This window comes from Tauraco erythrolophus, chromosome 17 (assembly GCF_009769465.1).
Source record: "Tauraco erythrolophus isolate bTauEry1 chromosome 17, bTauEry1.pri, whole genome shotgun sequence".
Taxonomy (NCBI): Eukaryota; Metazoa; Chordata; class Aves; order Musophagiformes; family Musophagidae; genus Tauraco; species Tauraco erythrolophus.
In genome coordinates this window covers 18,774,256-18,795,777 of record NC_141481.1, presented here as the reverse complement: position 1 = coordinate 18,795,777, position 21,522 = coordinate 18,774,256, and the positions used below count along the sequence as shown (strand labels likewise).

Below are 21,522 nucleotides of genomic sequence, written 5' to 3'. Positions count from 1 at the left end.
CTCTCCAGCCTTTCCTCACACTCTAAGGCTCGTGCTTTCTCTCTGCGCCCTGCTCGCACCGAGAGAACGGATGTGCTCCTGTAGCACAGAAACCCACTGGCACACAGAAAGAAAATGCCTCGTGAATTAGAAGAATTTCAGCTGCCACTGACAGTTCCTCGTACCTGCAGCAATGCCAAGTCAGCATCTTGAGCCAGTTGCTGCAAATTCTTCACAGCAGAGGTAGTTTTAATTACTCTCACCAGGGCAGGAGAGCAGTCCAACGGGAGCTCATTAAGCAATGACTTCTCATCATTTAAAAGCAATAAGGCATGGTAAGGCCTGCAGAAAAAAAAAAGAATACATTTGCACAGTAAACTGCAACTTTTTCTGAAGGCTTAGTTATTCCCAGACCATGATACCTGGGGTCAATCTACTAGTAAAAAAGAACTTCTGATACCATCATTTTGCTGTAAGTGGGTTCAGAATAAGCTCAGTTTTATGTCACAAGAGAAGATGCTCCCCATAAAAAGGGGATAGAGAGTTATATGGTAACTGGATGCCCCAGTGACTAGAAAAAAAAATACTGTGCTGTGCTGGCATACAATTAAGCCTAGAGAACTGCTCATCTGCATTACTGAAATACAGAATAGAGTAAGAAAAAGGAAGAACACAAGAATTAGTTACTTTTGCAGGTAAAAAGCTATAAACATGCAGAGCAGGAAGTAAGATATAATGGGGCCTAGGAGTTATAAAAGCAGAATTACATCTGGGTCAACAGATTAAAATGAACACGCGCTTCCTCTGACTGGAAACACTGCAGACCTCTCTTGCAGCATCACCTCAGTACAACTATCTAACATTAACATAAAGGCTGTGCTTTACATTGCCACATATCCAGCAGCATCGTGGTACCGTGGCATCAGCTTCAGGGAGTCCTGTCTCAGCCCGTGTGGCCCCCACCACTACAGCTCAGGGTCACATCACCCCAAGCTGTTCCAGCATAGACATTTGTGGCAGCACACTTGGAACTGGAGGAAGGACTGGCCACTCTCGGAGGGACTGAGCTTGCTCTTACCTGATAGATTTCAGGCTTCTCTCAATTGCTTCAGGGGGTATAAAGTTTGTGGCAACATAATGGATTTTATGAGGGAGGCAGAAACTCACTTCCAGCCAGTTGTTGATATGTAAACGGACCACCCCCGTTGTGCAGAGACTAAAATAGGAAGAAAATAAATACATACAGCATGTACAATGTATAACAAATGAAAACAGTCGTCCAAATTCTCCCCTGCACAGGAATCACATCAGGATGAGAAAAGACTGAGTGTACCCTGTCTATCTCCAGGCTGGCTGAGGACCAGCTGATTCCCAGCTGCAAGGGCTTCCATAACTTGTACTTACAGAGCATTATCCCTTACGAGGCTTTGTGGGGATTTGCAAGACTTCTCCCCACTGATGTTCTGTTCCCTCTGCTCTTAACGTTGCAGCAGTACCTCAAAAGAAAAAGTTTCCTGAAGATCTACTGCAAGGCCAGTGCACTGGAAAATTCCTTAGACCAGAGCTGCAAAGGGCAAAGATGAATTTGGCACGTTTTCATCATCAATTTCCATCTTCCTCTCCAAGGAAAAAGAAAAGGAGATGTCTGTACTGGGCAAGGGATGTTACAGGCAGCACATTTCCACAATAACAGACTCCTCTGGTTCTGCTTAGGCTGTTTGTTTCCTAATAACCTGCTCCTGCTTATCACATGAAATCACAAATGTGCCTGTTAAATGTTTTCTTCATTCTAGGAAACCACAGGGACTAAGCTAAGCCTTTAAGCTGACTTCAGACAACAGGACTGGAGTGGAAATGATGGACATCTCAGGAACGATGACAAAGTCTGACCTTCATGTTCAGCCTGAAAGCAACTATAAGCCTCTTTTATTGAAAAATCCCAGAAAGCTGGGAGATTAGAGCAATGAACGTCATTCAGCTAGTTTTACAGAAGTCTGTAAGCACAGGCAACAGATGAAGTGTACCTAGGTAGGTAACTCTATTTACTTAAAAATGGGTAGAGATGGGTAACATACCGTAAGGAGCTAAGCCTGCACCACTCTGCAAACCTTCACAAGGCTGCCCAACCCGCTTGCGGGATACGCTGGCCTGGGAACAGCTTTGCCAGAGGCAGCGGGACCTGGCAGGGGGAGAGCCAAGACCCACCGCATCCCTTCATGTGTGCTGAGTTAGGACACACATAAACTTGCATATCAATCTTAAGCAACAGCTAGTCTTGTCCACTGGAGAGCTGAATTCCTCGACATATCCTTTGGTTTTACATTTTGTTCCAACAGACTTTTTTTTTTTTGGTCTAAAATAAGATTTCCAAGTTTGCACTCTGTAAACTCCAGCCTGAATTTTAAATTCAAGTGTGTTGAGACTCGCAATATGACTTTTGTGTCAATAACGCCCACGAATTTCCCCTCTACACAAAACAGATTTTAAAACATGTCAGGAACAGGCTGGGAGCAAATACATGTCTTGGAAACTCTTTATGTGGTGATTTAAACTTTTATACCTAGCATTCAATTGTAAGCCACAAACTAGCATGCTCTTTTTTAAGTCCAGCCGGTTGTATACAGGGTTTAGAGAAACCTGAAAATTCAGCTTTAAAACAAAAACATTGGGTAGCTTTGGCTGCCAGTATAACTATTCACCAAACCACAACAGAGTGGTGGGAGAGCAAACGCGATCCCGTCCTGCCTCGTGCATGATGAGACTCATTAGGGAAAATCTCACTGCAGACACTGCTTTTCAAAAGCAGAGGCCATGCTTTTTTTCCTCAAATCCTGCACTGACCTCCAAAAAAATATCTATTTTTCAAATTGCATGACTAAATATGGTTTCCTTTTTTTAAAAGGAACTGAAAGGGTGAATCCACTGTCTCTCTGGCGCTACCCCCCTCGCATCTGATCAGAGGCTCCAAACCCTGAAGGAACATTCAAAGCATGGCAAACACCTCTGTCTTTCTTGCATTAAATGCTGCAACTCCAGTAACGCTGCTTATCCCACCAGACATAGGCCAGCTGACAGATAAAGCTGGATTCTCTCAAAACACATCAAGGTAAAGGGCATCCTAGAGCAGTAGTTATCCACACTATCTACCGGGCCAAACACTCGCAAGAGAAAACATGACAATAATTGAGTGGGACAAGAGAATTAAGAGACTACCTGAAAGCTACTGGGGTTGTTAAAGCAGGTTACTGAAAAGAAGCAGATACACGAAAACATGAAATACTTGCAGGGATATTTTCCCTGCATAGTTTAACACTCAGGAAACAGAAAAAAATACAGTTGCTTCTTTTCATTCTTTGGTCCAAGTGCACCAAGGCAGAAGCTTTAATTACATAATTACACCCTCCACAGCATAATTTTGTCTACAGTGCACTACACACAACAGCCTAGAATTAAAGACAACAAGAAACACAGATTTTCAGTTCTGATCTGGACCTTAATTTCATTGCTCTACATTTGCATTCAACTGTACTATTTCAAGCCTTCATTACAGCTCTATGTACATGATTTCTCCTTCACCTGCCCCTCCCTGGATGGAAAATAATTTAAGTCTCCAATAATTTGACAAGGAATAAGCTACATCCCCCAGCAGCAACGTATGCGACTGCCCTTAGCCAGCCAACAGAGTTAAATAATTTCACCACTATATACACAAAGATTCATGGAACATGAAATACAGTCAAGCCACAGAAAGTGGAGTTCAGATCCACATTTGCCTTCATTCTTACAGATGTCCCATGAAGTCATCTATTTAGCAAGCTTTTTACTGTGAGCCTCACAAATCTCCATGAGCTGGCCCCAAGCTCTTTGGCTGGAGACCAGCGGACCCAGAAGCCACCTTCTTTTAGTGGCAGCAGCAGAACAGCAAAAACCAGCAACAGAAGAGAATACCAAAAAAGCAAGTTTTCAAAGTCGCATTAGGGAGTGCCCTAGCTCCAATTCTACTTTATTCCTTTTAACCAACTAAAATTGTGGAGCAAAGAGTCCAGGAAGACGTAGGACTGTGGGAAGGTGAGAACACTGCATCAGCTGCCTTGCGTGCCATGAACCTCGGGGACGGAGTTTAAGCAGCCCCTGATAGGAAACCAACAACTGCACAAAGATTCAAAGGTGCAGTAAGTACCCCAGGAATTTACGGAAGGCTCTTTTGTTCTTTGCTCCTTTCCTAACTATTCTTCCCATTTTATGGGGATTTTTGGCAGTGTTACTGCACTCTAAGCTTTTTCACTGAGTTGACATTTTCACTGAACTCTTTGCTGTAATTCCAAAAGCTCTTTTCAGAGCAGTTATGTACTATATAAGGGTTGTTTGGCCTCACATGCATTACTTTACATCTATCTATACTGAATTTCATCTGCAGTTCTACCAGTTAACTGGTATCCAGAGACTTTGCTGCAACTTTTCCTTTTTCCCACAGACTTCAAGAGTAACTGGACAAAAATAGCTTCACTCCCCATACTCTAACTGGCTATTAAACCCACAACGACATTCCATTTTATCCCATGAAAACTCAGTCTCAACACTTTTTTTAAAAAAAATCTCTGGTTAGATAATACATGAGTGATACTGAGGGATACATGGTGAGGGATTAGGATACTGAGAGGGGATATCATAGTCTTAAAATTGAGACACGGAGAAGTAAATAGGAAAAATCTATTTAATGTCTCTCCATCGTAAGACCTATGAGACATCTCATGATACTAGAAGGAGTAAAGTTCAAAAGAAATAGAAAGAAACACAGAAACTAGTTAAGCCATGGACCTCCTTATCAGAGGATGCTGTGGTTGTTAAATATTTACTCTGGCTCACAGGATTGTGGACTAATTCCGGGAAGTGAGATCAACTGAAGGCTGCTGAACATACAGAAAACACCTTCAGAGCTGCAGGAAGCTGGGGAGCATATTTTGGAATATCACTGCTCTTCTGCTCTATTCTGCTCTGCCCTGAATAGCAACTGTGAGCCACTGCTCCAAAATGGGAACTCAAAAGTTGGCCAGTATCCCACAGAACTGCAGCCTTCTTTTTCATAACTATTGGCAAAACAAAGACAACCCCACCTCATATTTGATAAAAGAGTTATGAATTCTTACATATACACACCTCATTTTATGTCTATCCTATTTATATCAGAAATTAATAACATGTTTTCCAGTTTGATGGAGGTGAACTTGTAGCTGTGGAGTTTGTTTATTTTTGCTAGAGGTTGTGACTACTTAAAGCTTTGAAATTATTTCACATTTCCTTGTAAAGGACATATTGACTGTCCTTTGATTGAATAACTGTAGTTGGTTTATATTTTACAGGACAGCCACATAAATCACATCTAATAATTCATTAAACCTCATAATTATTCCACTTCTCCCTGAGCTGCTGAGATAGGCTAGATCTACCTAGTCAGTTCAAATCCCACTAGGCTAAAACTGTATAAAGGCTCTTTGTGTATCAAAAAGAAGAAACGGACAATCCAATCCTCCCCAGAAACCTCGCCATACTGTCACTTTTATTCCAATACGAAACTAAGAGAAGTTTGCTAAACACAGACAGGCAGTTAGCTAGGATCAAGCTAATATATTATCTGCAGTTGCAGATGAAACTGGGTGAAAGCTGTCTTAATTCCCTAAATTAAACACTGGCTTAAAGGAGACGCCCCCATTGTAACACGAGTAAATCTGTCAGCACTGGAGGTACTGGCAACTAGACTTTCTTAGCCATAAAGCTGTTGCTTTTTGTTCCACATCAATGCTGGAGTTTGGGGACAAGATGAATGAAGACTCTTAAATCTATTTTCTGAACTAATCAAAAAGAAACATTCTAGTTTTCTCCATTAGAGTCAAAAAAGGTCCCAGGAACTAGATGTTGATTACCTCTAAACTGCCAGTTTAATAATACTCCAGTACTACAGCAGCAGTAGTGTCACAGTCAAGATGACCTGGCTGCTGATTCCTGCCTTATAAAATACTGGCGTTTCATTCAAAACACAAGGGATGATTTGAACCATAGAAAGATTTCATACACTCGTGGTTTTGCACAAACCAGCTCGCTAAGGGACATGTTGGGTCTTGCCTGAAATACCTCAGCACCATCTACAGGAAACCAAGGGCTAGACAGCACCTCTGGAGCAACCGTGATAATTCCAGAGGCCTTCCAGGGGAATTGCAGAAATCAGCAGACACTAGGAAACGCTGGCTTGATGGCGAGCTGGGTTCCCATCTGCAATTCAAAGTGCTCTCTCCACTTTACTCTGCTGTTTCCCTATGCCAAAGGCTACGCCAGAAATCTCTGTGAATTTAAACCAGCACATTGTCACTGCATGCATTCGGAGACTCACCGTTCCCAGCAGTCTTTTCTCCTCTAAAAGCAGCAGACCAAATCTTTCCTCTTAGGTCATTCTCACTCCTCCACACTCTCTAGGTGGCCCAAATCCTTCCTGAAATGTGGTGCCCGAAACTGGATACAATATTCATTACAGCAGGGGCTTTGCAGTCCTGAGCAGGACTGGTTCCCATCTTACAGACAAGATTTTTTACATGTCTATTTGCTTTTTCTGCAACCCCATGTCACTTGTGGCTAACTCTTGTTTCATAAAAGACCACACAGACTTTACTCCAGAGCTGTTGTCACACAGGAATTCTTCATCTCGGAGCTGCAGAATAAAAATCCTCTTCCTAGATCATTTATTCTACCTTACCAAAAAACAATTTTAACTCTATGCCTGCCTGGCAAGGCGTTACAGCCTCTCTCAACTGATCTGACTAAAGGTGTAATAAGCCTATGTCCTATTCTCTCATGTAAAGCATTAATGGAAACACGCTGGGGAACACCACCTTACGCCCCAGCCAGCCAGTGACACTGTCAACTACTCTTCAGACAGAGCTTTCTGATCAACTGCACAGACGTTTTACTTTTTTACCAACACCTTACTTCTTACATTTGCTTACGAGAACGTCATGCAAAAGTGTCCAAAGACAACTTGCACCACTTCTCCCTCGCTCACAATGCCTAAACGAGGGAGACTGCCCCATTTCACATCTGGGGGGCAGCACCGATGTGTGTTTCTCTGCGGTCAGTCTACTCCTCATGTCACAAGGGTGGTATCAGCACCCTCCGGGATCTGGGGCTCTCTGTTCCCCAGTCCCAGCCAAGTGCCACAAGATGTCACTGTGTCGCTAAAATGTTGGGAAACAAGATGAAGGTTTGCCCAGTCACGAATTCATAGCCCTGGAGGAACTGAGAAAACTAAGTAGAAGGTGAAGTTTAATGGTGGAATTACAGGCTACGTAAAAAGTGCCTTATTTTAAAATTTAGTACGGATTTTGTGAGAGTTGTATCGAACAACATAAACATTCCTTGCAAACAGGCTGAAATTCACAGCTCTTGAACATAAAAAAGAACAGCTTATTACAAGTTTTCGAATGTACTTTGCAATCATTAAATTATTTAGGCTCTCAGTGCCTTACGTCACAGGGCTTTGAGATTATTCCCTTTGTACAATCGCAATCTTACGGAGGCTAAAGGGTTTGTCTAATCTCATACAATGTGCTCTACAGTCAATCAAGGGACTCGAGTAATTTTCCCAAGCCCTGGAAAACACCCTAATCAAAGGGCACATCATCTTCTTCTCCACCAAAACCTACTGTTCTCCTTTGTCAAGGTCTTTCACCAAGAACGTATCCTGAACGAAGGTGTCTGCTCTGCATGAGGAGTCAGCACTGACGAGCTGTCAGAGCAGAAGTCCGCTGGAGCAGTGTGGTGCCGGCTCCTGCTGAAATTCAACACTAACTCCACGCTCCTTTGAAATTCTTGCCAGAACTTTTAATCCAGTCAAGAAACAGCATGTTACACTTTCCATTCTGCTGAAAGTCTCAGCACCTAATCCAAATTCACTGTCCAGACACGCACAGTGTAACCAAATGAAGCCAGGGCAGTATCTGACTTGCCATCAGTGCTGGATGCAGCATTTTTCTGTTAGCTGCAGGTTCAGAGCACTTCTACAGCGATACGAGTTTCATATTATGACACTTTTCAATTCTACAATTCACTTGTCAGTATGTGCCTCTGTGCTAAGGAGAGAATAATAATTCTTAAGTTGTGACAGACATCACCAACTTTTAAGAACCGTAACATATCCAAAGGGAGACTAGGGTAAAGATTAGGATAGCAATTCTGCAAACATTTCACCTGACAGCCAGCCTTCACGTTGCTCCACTTGGCCTAAACCCGAATCCCAGTGAGTCAGCAGCATGAAGAGGTGGATAATATCCTAATGAACAAGACCAAGAGGTTTCGGTGGGAAGCAGCACACAATGAACTAGGAACGAAATCCCACTTACCTGTCATATGTCTCTTTGAGATCTCTGGCCAGTTTGCACTTGGGTAGGATGTGATGAAAAGGTGACTGTGGCCCTTCTGTGGCTATGGAAATTTTCAAAACAAGAAAGCAAATGACTGATTCCAAAGCAAAGAGAGTTTCCTCTTCCCCACTAGGTATCAGCCAGTATCTTAAGGACAGAATCCATATCTTTGTAATCTACAATTACCTTTCAAACCTTTTACAATAACTCAAGTTATGTGTTAAAATAATAATAGTGAATTATTGCCAACTTCTCCTAAACCTCAACTCATTTAAGCACACGTAACTGTGAATTTGACAAACGATGATTTTAAGTGTTATTGGTTTTATACATGTTAGTTTTAATTTTTAACGCTTGCAGCAAAACAATGTATCACCGTCAGTCCACCTTAAACAGTGCATGTTATTATAGTAAATTGCTCTGAAATATAGTCTATAAAAATGCTCTGTTAACTATTTGCTAGCCATGGTAACAACATGTAAGAGTAAAGTTTCCATGCAAGAAGTCTGGTGACTCAGCACACAGCATTAAAGCATGGGAAACTTGCTCTGGGCTGAGTGAAGTGGGCAACATAAGAGTTCTTCCATCTCAGCCTGACAGGCAGATCCAAATGTGACGGTTCAGTGCACATTCTCCAGTGATCACACCGAACTGAGCTAGCAAGGAAAGTAAACAGGCTACTTCATTTCTAAAGCTGACATCTATGCATAGGGATGGTGATCTTGGATGAGGCAAAACGCAGCCAAAAGCTGTCAGAACGCTGAAGAGCAACAAAACTTATTCATACTGATCGCAGCCACAAAAGAAGTTAAGATGGCACCATCAGCACTCTTCTGAAAAGCGCTCCTGGAAAAATATATTCCTGCACAAAGTTAAGCTCAGCACTCACTTTCTGACATGGCAGACACTTCATCCTGAATGGCTAAGATCAGCTTGGCCTCCCTGGTCAGGTATTGGCAGCGGCGCTCCTCGTGCTGCAAGACTATGGCGATTCTTCGGGAGAGGTTGTGTAAGCAGTTTATCACGGACGGATCTGCATTGGCCTACAGGCAACACGGGAAAAAAAAACAGGTCGGTTGTTCACCCACAATATGGAACTACAGTGATGGCTAAGTAATCAAAATAATTATCTGAAATTGATACCAAAACTCAGTCTCTTTTGCAACTGGCAAAAGAAAGGAGTTTTCTCAAACAGCAACAAAGCAGCAGCTCAGAGATGTCCAGAGTTAAAGAGAAGACTCAGGGATTTCTAAGTCTGTCTATGTGCATCAAATGAACACAGCTCAGGAGTAGGATGCTCCTATCTGGTTTATTTTTTCCAGTTGTTACTGGGCCTTTCGCTAGCAGAGAGACCAAAGAACCCAATTTCACACAGCGAGAAGTGCCGAGCTGTTTGAAAAGGCAGAATGTCACAATGTTCAGGTTACATTTGCTGGGAGTGTTGGGCCTGCAGTGCCTTTAACATGGCCCATTTACTCCATCTTGCTACACTGATGTCTTTAATATACTGACAAGACAGTAACTAGGTAAGAATTATCAGCACATGATCAACAATTTGATCCCAAACCGGAATGAATTTGGAGTTAAGTTTCCAAATATTTCACAAATATGGCTTATTACTAACAGTGCATTCGTGCAAGTCCCAGAATGAAAGTGCTGGAAAAATCTATCATGTAAGTACAGCTGACAAGGGGGGGGACTCGGTGCCTCCACTCTGAGTCAGCAGATGCTTCATGTTTGTTAAGACATTTAAAGGAATTTACAGTTCCAGCAAGTGATAACTTGGCATGTAAACTAGCAAACCATGAGTCATCATTTCTGGATCCACTGTTCTTGCTGAGTCACGACACGTTGGTAACCCTGAAGCTTAAACACAGCAGGATCGGTGCTGATTATAGCACTTGGGACTTTGCCTGCTCTGTCTGCCTGCTGCAGATGGACTTTCATCTTTATCTCAGAATGCCTCACCCACCCTCTGCAGTCCACTACACCATGCTAGGAAAAAATTTCCATTTGCTTCTTGCACAGCACCTTCCAGAAACTTGACAGCTCTCTATGAACTAAGAGTGTTGTATTTGGCAAATAAGAGTTAGTGCTGCATTACACACACAACTACATCAATATCACCACAGCGCAAAAATGCAAAAAAGCAAGTTTTCCTAGGAGAACCACTAGAAAAACGTGGACTAGATATAGTCTTCACTATACTTCACCAAGCTCTTGCAATATTGTCCATGAAGGGGCATTGGTTTCAGCACTTCTGCTTCTATATGACTCAATGTGCATGAACGTTTGTTTGCACGTGCATCTTACACACATCTACCTACACCCAAAGCATGGTGCTTTACCAACATGCCATAACATCAAAACTCTTGAAGCTAACGTCTCCTAACGTGTGAAATCTAAAATCAACTCCAGTATTGCAAATTAGGCACTTCCTGACCTACAAATGTCCCAAAGCACAACACTGGATCCTCAGCAGAACTCAGTGAACAGTTTCTTGCTGGCTTCAGACTGATTGCTGGGACAATTGTCTTTTGTGAAACCTTGCTCTTCAACTGAGGACAAGCCATACGGACTGTGGCCATGTCCATGTTAGTCACCACTGGAAAGCCAGCAGTAAGAAAAGTACTAGTGCTAAAAGGAAAAAAAACCACCATCATTTCACAAGCAGAGAGACAGAGGCTTTTAGTTCATGACATTATATCCAGTCAAGCAAAAAAAAAAATCAACCACTTCCATAAAGACAGCTGTTCCAACTCCCTCTTTCATTTTAAAATGTTTTTCATATGTGTACGTGCCACAAAACTAATATGATGGCTCCACAGATGCAACCTGTGGGTTGGGAAGAGAAAGCCAGAGCTCAGAAATCAAATAGGGTTCAAACACAATGAGATTTCTAGGGTTTTATACCACCAAATTAGCCAAGCCAGGATCCCTTAAGAGAGATACCAATATCTAGTCAATAGAGTAGGCCTGAAAAAAATTCCAAGCAAAACCTACTATTTGCTCCAGGTTCTTGCAGAACATCAAAACCTACTTATTCTTCACTTGTACCTTCTCCTCACTTTGAATGCTACAGCCGCTGCTTCCTGGCACTCTCCCTTTACAGTGATCTCATTGCTAAGAGGAGGCAGCTTTCAAACACTGTCCATTTAATTATAAAAAAAGCCTAGAGGCACTGAGCAAAGGCACATGGCTCTGTATCATTCAGCATGAGTAAGGGCTCAAAACAGTGCTGTTCTGAGCCAGAGTAGGTTTCTGGACAACTCTGCACTGAGCAAACTTGGGTTGACCAAAGCCATGGTGAGGACCTGACTCTTAAGGCTGGCCAAGCATGAGCCACTGTCCACACCGTCTTCTGGAGCGGAACCGACCACCAACATCTGAGCTGCATGGAATCACAAGGGCTCAGCAACATGAGCTGAGCTCCATCCAGCTGTATGGATTTGGTCCTATCGTGGGCAAGAGTAGAGCAGTTACATACAGAGAGCAGCATCTGAAACACAGGACAGTCAGACCCAGGCTGCCTTCTTGCACCGCTTAGATGGACAAACCTCAGTTGCAGGGTCTGGAAAAATCACAGCAGATTACCAGCTCACTAATAACAGAAGACAAGACACATACAGGACTTGGGTTCACATCTATTTTGCAAAGTGGTTTCTTGCATGCTTTTATGCTCTGGGTGTTTAAAATCAAAAACTCTAGAAAACGTCCTGAAGAGAACAACTGTACTTGTTTTCCACTGGGCTGTAAAACTTTCCCACTTGTCAATGTCATATTCTACAGTGCTTAGGTTTGTTGTTTCAGATTAAAATATCCCAGTGAAATCATGCACTCGATGTTTTACGAGAGACTACGGGAACATGAGCCTACGGCATTCTCTTATACATCCGAAGCACATTCTCCTGTCAGATGGAATGAAGACAGCCCTTACCCTTAGTGCAAACACCACGTTGAAGAGAATCATAGTGGGCATCTCTCTCTTTGGTGAGGGATCAGTTTTAGATACCTGGAAAATATTTTTTAAAAAATCCCATAGGCTAGTGTCAGTTGGATCCAGCAATGAAGGGAAAAGGAAAAAAAAAAAAAGCCTAAGCCAGTCAAGTAACAGTTTGTTGACAGAAGAGAGCAGACAAAGAAAATTATACCATGAAAATTTGAGTCATAAAACATAGAACTATGATTCTTTTCTTATTAAACTGTCACAGTTATTCTACAACACTGCCTTTTCTGAGAAGCCGTGAAGACTTAAACCAAAGCATTTTGGTCATGACCACGGAAATGAGGATCAGTTAAGACCGCAGCCTTGCTAGGTGTCTTTACTATTGCATTTTAGCATCACTGGGGATACTACATTTAAATTTTCCTTAGCACAATTCTTATACATATTGATAACTAAAGAGAAGTCCATGGATTTCTCATCCCAGGCCACACCTTTTCTTCCCTTTCCTAAAATTCCCATTTGGATTGTGTCATGTTACAAACTGTTGCTTTTATCAGAAAAAACATGCTCTGGAACTGCCCAGATTCAAGCTCACACATTTACACAGTACTAAAATAAAAGGTTTGATTTTCCTTTCCTGCAGGATTTCAAAGACATTTTGAACACAAGTTGGATTTACACATCCAAGACTGACCACTGAATCGAGCAAGCATGGCCACAAGATGGAGCACAAAATCCAGAGGACATCCCTGCCACCCTCCCAGCTCCCTGCTCAACATCCACCCAAGCCCAAGTGAAACCAGCTACGACCAGCTACAACGTGCCGGGCCATACACCCAGCGAACCTCACATTGGGTCTCTACCCAACACGTGCACACGTAGCTCATGCAGTGCCCGAGACGGGCAAACGCAGAGAAGCTGGCAACAGCAGAGCTCCGTCCACCCTTCCTGACAGGTCCCAGGCACCAGCAATGAACTGCTCAGCAGTGAACTCCAAAATCTGAGTGCTTTCACTCAGTAGTCTTAAAAACTACAGAAACTAAAAGAGCAGTACATATTTTTGCTTTTTTCTAAAGTTTAAGTGAAGTTCTAGTGAAAAAGCAGTGATGGGAGGGTGGTAAAGCCAATTTACTGTGTTTATTTATTCTCCTGGATGTCTTGTGAACTTCAAGAAAGACTTAAAAGCATTTCCAAGTGTAGGGACTGATCCTGTTCCTTCCTTAAAACCAAATAAACTACCATCATTAACATCAATTGGGATGCAGGCTAGATTTCATATCACCTGCTTGTCCAGAAGAAAAGAGTAAGCTGGATAAGAAAAACGCTGAAGGAATTTGAAGAACTCAGAATATTGCTACATAAAAGGCAGTCTGGCACACAGGATTAAATATTCATGCTCTTGTAACTCCTGAATCTCATCCGAGTAAGAATTTGCTGAGCTGTCCTGTAGATTAATTTATTGTGGTATGAACTCCGAAGAAACCCAAACCAGAAACTGCCAGGCTACTCCGGTCACTGCCGTTGCTCCACGGGAAAGGAGCTCCATCTAGCTTCCTCCTAACTGCAAAAGGGTCCCAGATTTAGACTCAAATGAACCAGCAGAGATGGCTGCCACGTCTAGAAGATTCTGGACACTAGAAAGTTCTGGGGTGCCTCCTGGGGTGATAAGACACACCCAAAAAGAAGATCCTACAACAAGTAACAAAAGAAGAGTTTACAGCACTTCATGACTTTATTTGCTCAGATGAAATTTTAGTTAGACAAATTGAAAATGAAGAGGCATTTCATGCAATTAGGATAAAACTGACTGAAAAGCGGAGAGAATGTAATATGTGGTGAAAAAATGCACACACAAATTTTCAACCTCATTTACATCACATTTAGGAAGTTGTGCCTTTCGGAGGAGATTAGCAAAATAAAGGAATCTGATACTGTGAGAGAACAGGCCACCACTGTCAGGGCCCTGAGGGCACCAAAAGGTCTTACTGGCCCTGACCAGCACCAGTTGATTCCCTACATGCACACCCCAGCCCATGATCCAGAGTCCAATTTAAGCTCAGCCTTGGAGCCCCATTTAAGCTCGGCCCAGGGCCCGCAGGTGTGCCCATCTCCAGCCCTGTCTCCTGGATGGACCTTTGACCTATGTCACCACAGGTAGCTTGTCTCCTGGATGGACCCTTGGTTAAGTACACTGCAGCCTTATCCTCCAGCCCCACCTCTGCTCTGATCTCCTTTTGCTCCTGGCTGGGGCCCCTGTACGGACACTGGGCCTGGCTCATGGCTTGCCTTGTCTGGGGCTGGTGATGTACTTGCACAGCTTGGGGACACTTGAATTCTGTCTTCCAAAACAGCTTAAACATTTGAGGACCGAGTCTTGGTGATCCTCCATCCCGTTTCTTGTAGACTCACGACTGAGTTTCGAAAGTGGAACACTAGCATCTTTTAAATGCTTGAGGACAGCTCCTCGCTTGGATTAAGCAGTCTGGTCCTCTCAATATCAAGCAGCAGTTGCCAACGATCTGTTTGCACCTCTAATTATAGATAGAAAAGATGATAGAATTGGCAAGCAGATTTTTTTTCCTGAAAAAATTAACGACTCAGTAAATTTGATGAAAAATGAGACCAAAGCAGTTCAGTGACAGAGATCAGTGCTGGATTCAGAAATTACCAAAGCCTAGTTCATTCTTGCAGTCTACGAGGAAGGAGGAATGGAACAGGGAATATTTTGCACATAGAAGCGTGTAAATTCTTCCCTAGATGTAAGCAGGGCCTTTTCCATAGCCTGGGTGGCAAGTGCTTTCATTCCAAGCAGCTAAAACACAGGTCACAGAGAAGCTAACAGCAACCTGACTTCATCCACAAGAAAATTTTAGACCTCTTTCAATGCCCTACCTATTCCAGTCGAGCCTTGTGAATAGTCTTCAGCACCAGTAAGAGTTAAAAACAAGGCTGACATAGTTTCTAGCATTTGTGAAAGTTTTTGGTGTGGGTTTTTTTAATTGGCCATACTAATTAGACGTGCTAAAAAGCTAACTTGCAATAACTAACATGGTAAGAAACAGCTTTTTGAGCTGGATTGCTTAGTATTACTTCTTTAACCCACACCGCTTTCCTACAGTAACCAGGACAGGGTTTCTGGGAATCACTGACACAGCTCCCTCAGTTTGCCACTCACTGTATTTATCTGGAAGTACATAAAAGACAGCTTTGAGCACCAGGAAATAAAAACAGGACCAAAGGCAAACATGCACATTCTGAATTCTAAGTTCCCTAACTGAGCCAGGCAGTTTGAGAAGAAGACAGGTCCCCAGAGCGGACCTCGTACCATACCTGCCCAAGGGCATGCTGAAGCAACGTGGGATGACCAACAAAGCGAACATTATCAATCTTCAGTTCAAACTTTTTGCCACACATATCTGACTTGGTAGCCAAAATTGTTGCCAGGATGACATCCGAAAACCTTGAAGAGCAGAGACAGAAGTTATTACAATTTTCAAAAAGCATATGCCCAGAATATTTCTCCAAATACAGATATATTTTACTCATGAGTTTTTAAAGTATTGTAAATTGTGTCTAAATTGCTGTACCTGGAGTACCACCAATTACGGAAAATTAAGAACCCCTTAATTACATCTCTCAGATCATCGCAATTATAAAACAGGAAGCATTCACGACAAAGACTGCAGGGTCATGCTTATTTAATTACATGCTCAGCAAAATACATTGGAAAGATTAGATGCAGTTTGCTTAAATATAAAACCAGCTCGAGTTAGGCATTGCCTGGATTTAGCTGCAGGTTAATGAACTCACTAAGCAACTACATATCGACACAGCCTGTCACTCAAGCGCAACAAGAGATCTTTAAGCCACCCAGTAGGGCAGAGGGGAAGGCAAGAAAGAGCTGATTCAATTAGAAGAAATGTACATCCAACGCTTGGCCCTCCTTTCCCACACCTGATCAGTGAGATTCAAAGTTACCCACTTAACAGATCTCAACTTGTGGTCAACAGACCACCGGCACCCTTCTGAGAGCTGCCTGGCCTCACCTGGGCTTTCTCGTTTGACAAATCCAACTGAGACAAATTCGTGACAGGACAGGACCTCCCTAACGCCGACCACAGTGTTACGGGATTGCTCTGGGTTGGTGGTGGGAAGGAGGCTGCTGTGAGACAGGAGAACAAGTACCCACAAGGAGCCTGACCTGTAAAATGCAGCTACGGCTGCAAAAACGGGTCACGATCCAGTGTGACAAGGGGGGAATTCTGCAACTGCTCTTTCCGACGGCCTTGCGAGGCTGGGCTGGTCTCTACAAACACTCATTTTCCTCGGGGTGTCCCCTGAGACAGTGGAGCTCAAATCCACAGGGAAGGGGACCTCAGCTGATAGAGGGAACTTGTTGTTCTAGAATAAGAACAGTGCAAGGTTTGAGGTGAGCAAGTTCTTTCCTCACCTGATCTCTCAGAGGCTCCCATTTAACCCAATGAATTTCAAACCAGTTTCTGATGAGACACCGTTTAAGAATGAAAATGTTTATTTTATTTTTCTTTATTTACATTCAGGGCTGCGTGTCCCTGTCAGACCATCCCCCTCCACCAGGCAGCTATCCCAGATAACCCAGTATCACTCGGAGAGAAGGGCAGGCATGGGTGTGTGCTGTGCTCCCCTTATCTCTTGGCCACAAGTGAGCCCTCGCTGCCTAGAGAAAGAATTAATGTACCATATTGCTAGCTCACTCTGAGCACTACAGAAATTAAGACAAATGCACACATCCAAGTCTTCTGCATGTAGCCATGTGCATATGACCCAAGGGGCATTTCTTTTATTAGACCTACATACACTGAAGATGCAGGAAAGCACAGGGGCTCTATGAGCTGTCAAAGCCCCTGGTGTTTGTACAAACAGGTCATCCTGACCACAGCACACTGCTTACGTTTGCTTTATGGAAGAAGCAGTTCTGTATAAACTTCCAAATCCTTGGCCACTCTGCTCCAAACACAGCTAAGGGCAAGCAGAGAGATGGGGAGAGTAGCCAGAGACTCCTGGGGCCGCTGAGCCCACTCTCCTCAGCCACCACGCTGCACAACGCACAGAGTTCATGAAAAAAGGGCAAGGCATCCTCAAACAGGACCTGGACTGACAGTCCTTGGAGATCACATTCAAAAGAGGGAAAAAAAGTCACCATGACAGCAGTGAGCTTGTCCCCATCTATTTATTTGCCCCATTCAGCTGTGTTCGTTAATAGGCTCAAAATGGAGCCAGGAAGGCTGTACTAGCAATGGATCCAAAACAAGCATATGTTTTGGGGAGTCGAGGGAGAAGGAGGCAAATTAGGAAATGCCTGCTCGCTGGTAACAAATTAGTTACTCTTCCCTCCCCCAGCCTTGGCAAAGGATACCTTGAGAGCTGGAAAAGTGATCATTACGATGACTTTCACCACTGTTAAGATTAGACTTTTACAAGGAATTACACCAGCAGATCTTTTAACAGAGAACTGTGGTGCCAAACGTAGCAGTTCCGCAGGAGAGCTCATGACTCCGACAGCCCTGTCTGCCCCACCTTGTACGTGGCTCTGTGGGGAGGAGGAGATTAAAAGGTTGATTTTGTGATGTCCTCAGTATCTCCTCACTAGCAGAGACTTCTCGTTCTGGGAGAGCGCTGCAAGTGCAGCCAGATGACACGCTCAGGAAAGATAACCCCGCAGTGGGTTACACGGGTGCTACCTGATGGGTACAGACACCTGGTACCACCGCAGGCTCTCCCAAGAGCAACCTGGACTCCAGCCCCATTCTCCTCGTCTGACAGCCTAGACTTACTGGTTTGGGTTTTTTCCCCCCCCAGCGCTCTACATTATATATTCCTTAGGCCTCAGGATGACGGGAGATTGAGGGAGAGCAGATACATTATTCCCGTCATTTCAATTCATCATCTCATCTTAGAAAATAACACTTCTACTTTAGATATTTTAATACTGATTTTCCTAATCTCTGGAGTGCATTAAGATGACCTAAAAATCCTGACTTCTCAGAGCCCAAGAGTTTGTTAGAAGCAGATTAGGTTTCACAGTTGGGCAGTAACAGTCCCTTCTTCTTTTATGAGATTAGTCTGAACATTGTGATTTCCAGAGGGAAGCAAACCGCTCCCGTACTAAGGAATTCAGCTGGCAGAAACTAAATATAAAAACCAAAAGCTTTGATTTGCCCTAAATATCCTACTACTCCTATCACAAGCTCAACATAGCAGCAAGGGCAGACAATCCAGCAGTACGATACAAAGCACACTAGTGCAGATCAACTGCTGTCACCAGCATCTCCTCTGGAAAGCCACCTGAAACAACAATTGCTTTAGCTTTAGCACACGGAACAGGAGGGGAAAGAATCTCAAACACAAATTCATTTTTTTTCCCCCAAGAACAGATAATATAACTTCTTACATGCCACAGGAATTCAAAGCAAGGTTTTTACAAAGAATTCTTCTTTGAAGTAGTTTAGACTAGGAGCTGAGTATCTAGGTGAGCATCTCTACATCAAGTAGGGACTAGAGATGCAGTTTAATACTTTTGGGGCCCTGGGTAAGCGCTTTTCCCTCCACACCTTTGAAAAGAGGGTGCAATGCAGTCATCCAGTTTAGCTTAGTGGGGCACCAAGAACAAGCAACCAGAGCAGCTGCTCAAAACCAGGTCTCTGAAGAGCTCTCCATAATTACTGTGGGATTAAATAATTTACTCACTGATCTGTCCTTTTAAGTCATTGCTCATCAGAAAGCAATTTGGTTTAGGGCTCCTTGTTGGAATAACTACAACACCAAGGCTATACTTGTTGCATTTTCAGAGGATCACAACTTTTCTCAGTTCACAGAAGGGACAGTACCACACCCACTCTGGATACCCTACAGGAAGCACAGAAATGTTAGTAGGACCTCTGTAATTATCCTAGCATAAACCTTTAGCAATATGTTTCCTACAGACATTGTGATTTAGCATATAATTATCTCATCATTCGGTGTAAAACAGAAACCAGAAACAAAGCACAATTAAAAAGATGGTGAGAAAAGAAAGCCATTCTAGACAAAGGTGATTGTTTAGAATGTTTGGTCTTACCCCGAAACCAATTGCTCATCAGTTAGAGGACATTGGTCTCTGAAATGGGAACATGGCCATAAACACAAAACAAAACACAACAAAAGAAAATAAACGAGGCAAGTACACAAAATACAAAAAAAAAAAAAGAGATAATATTAAAAACTAGGATGAACTATTAAGGGTTAAACTCCTGTAAAGGAAATACAACTATTGAGAAGAGTCAAAAGTTAATGGTAGGTGAATTCCAGAGATATATTGCAAGCTTAGATTGACAACGTGGAGAAAACAGGCTAAGGCATTCAGCCCTCTCGCTAGCACCGGCTGCCGTAACGTGTTCCCACCACGCGCTGCGTTTGCAGAGCTGTGTTTACACCCCACTTTTCAATTCATGCTTACCTTACGAGAAAATAGAAGAGGTTGCAGTCTGATTTAGAGCAGAGTCTAAACTTCAGTTTCTTTTCTAGACTACTACTAGCACTTTCACCAAAGGAACATCCCATGCAGCCCCAAATGACCCATAGCCCTTCACAACTGGTTCTGGTGCTTCCATACCCACAAGGCTTAGAAAAAAAGGATGCCAAATGTTTACTGTTGCACGCACAGCCAGGATTCCGTAAAGGGCCTTGCACCAAGAGCTGCTGCTGCTCCCCGCAGGGATCTAAACAATAAGTACAAGCCTGGCCAGACTCACAGCACAAGCATGAAGTTATTCTCTCTCTGACTGCTCCAGGCAATAAGCAGAAACTTAGGAAGAGTGGGCCGAAAAAGTTTTCAAGGCAAAGAAGCTGAAAACCTTCTTTACAACAGGTGTACAGAGCAAAGCTCTGTTAACGGCTGTACTTACTTTTATATGAGAGAAACAAACACCTATTTTCATTCTAACAGTCTCCTACTTTTTTTTCCAAATAACAAGGAAAAAAAGGACTTATTTCCTGAAACAAACTTCCTAAATGTACTAAAAACCGAATCTGATAAAAGCTTTATACTGTCCACATTGGAAAAGGGAGACAAAATGCAACAATTATTAATCCAAAAACCGGCAGATTTCTACCGGTCATGCTGAAAAGAGAACCTAGAGCAATTCCAAATGACAAACTGTACAAAGGGGGTGATATTACAGGAAGGGTGTTTCAAGGGATGAACGGAAAAGCACGGGCTTACAGAAAGGAAGCCTTTCAGAACAAATACAAGGAAGAACACTGGCATCCAGTGAAAGAGGGACAGAGGATACAGAAATGTTATCACAGGAGAACTACTGTTTGTTAGAAAAGGACATTCAAGTCCTTGTTTGTCAGTAACTTGACTTTTTTTAGAACAGAAGCGTTTGGCCAATTAATGACATCAATGCTGTCAAACTTGCTAAACCTCCTTCAGCCAGTTATGCTACTAAAAATGCAAAGTCTGCTGTAACATATGTTACCATTCGTGCATCTTCATTAGAATTTTTGCTGGCTGACTATACCACCTTCAGAAAAACTACAAAAACCATTTCAAACCTATTTAACAAAGCATCTTATGGCTTCAAAAGACTAATTGCCTCACGTTTTTTCAGGGGAAAAAGTGGAGACTGGCAGGCATCTCCATGAGCTGTGAGGGGTATGTATTACTGGTAAAGCACTCAAAGTCTGGAGGATGTTTTTGAAGAGAGCAAACGATGAAAGGCTGAGAAGAAGCCAGCAAAGAGACACACTTGACAGGCAATTTGTTTTGACCCAACCCTTCAACGTTATTGAACTTGCCATACACCATCAACTCAACCTAGCTGTCTGCCTGCTCCAAAGTTTCAATTTGTGCCACCAAAAACATCTACAGATGCTACTGATAGGCAGTGATTTAAAGGAATCTTTTTGTCAACTCTTCCTTGAAGAAGCCTTCTAGAAATAACACGAAACTACTTAATAAATTACTTTCATCAGGGATAACTCCAATCAGAAAATCACCAGAAAACAGACTGGACTTCATGCTGACAAAATCTCTCCATGGACTGTTGAACTGAGCGCCTCACGAAGAGAACCGCTGCACCACTGCACTGCAGAACAACAAACTTACAGGGACAGGGCTGCCCCTGGGGCAACAGGAACAGCTCTCACAAAACCAGTCGCTCCATTCCT

The 21,522-nt window shown here is 43.0% G+C and overlaps 1 protein-coding gene across 13 annotated transcripts in view; it reads right to left on the bottom strand.

Moving 5' to 3' along the window:
- NPRL3 (NPR3 like, GATOR1 complex subunit) overlaps positions 1-21,522 on the bottom strand; it is a 53,934-nt gene that overhangs the window by 27,924 nt on the left and 4,488 nt on the right. For 3 of the 13 annotated variants that reach the window (XR_015222661.1, XM_086622538.1, XM_086622546.1), the window contains exons 3-9: positions 19,430-19,468; positions 15,664-15,793; positions 12,325-12,399; positions 9,277-9,430; positions 8,367-8,448; positions 1,058-1,195; positions 165-321 (exon numbers count right to left, since the gene is read on the bottom strand). Coding sequence is in view for 10 of the 13 variants with exons in the window: in XM_086622538.1 (XP_086478664.1) it covers positions 165-321; positions 1,058-1,195; positions 8,367-8,448; positions 9,277-9,430; positions 12,325-12,399; positions 15,664-15,793; positions 19,430-19,468 (775 nt within the window). In the remaining 3 variants the exon portion in view is untranslated. The other 10 variants (XR_015222660.1, XR_015222659.1, XM_086622539.1 and 7 more) reach the window with 8 other exon arrangements.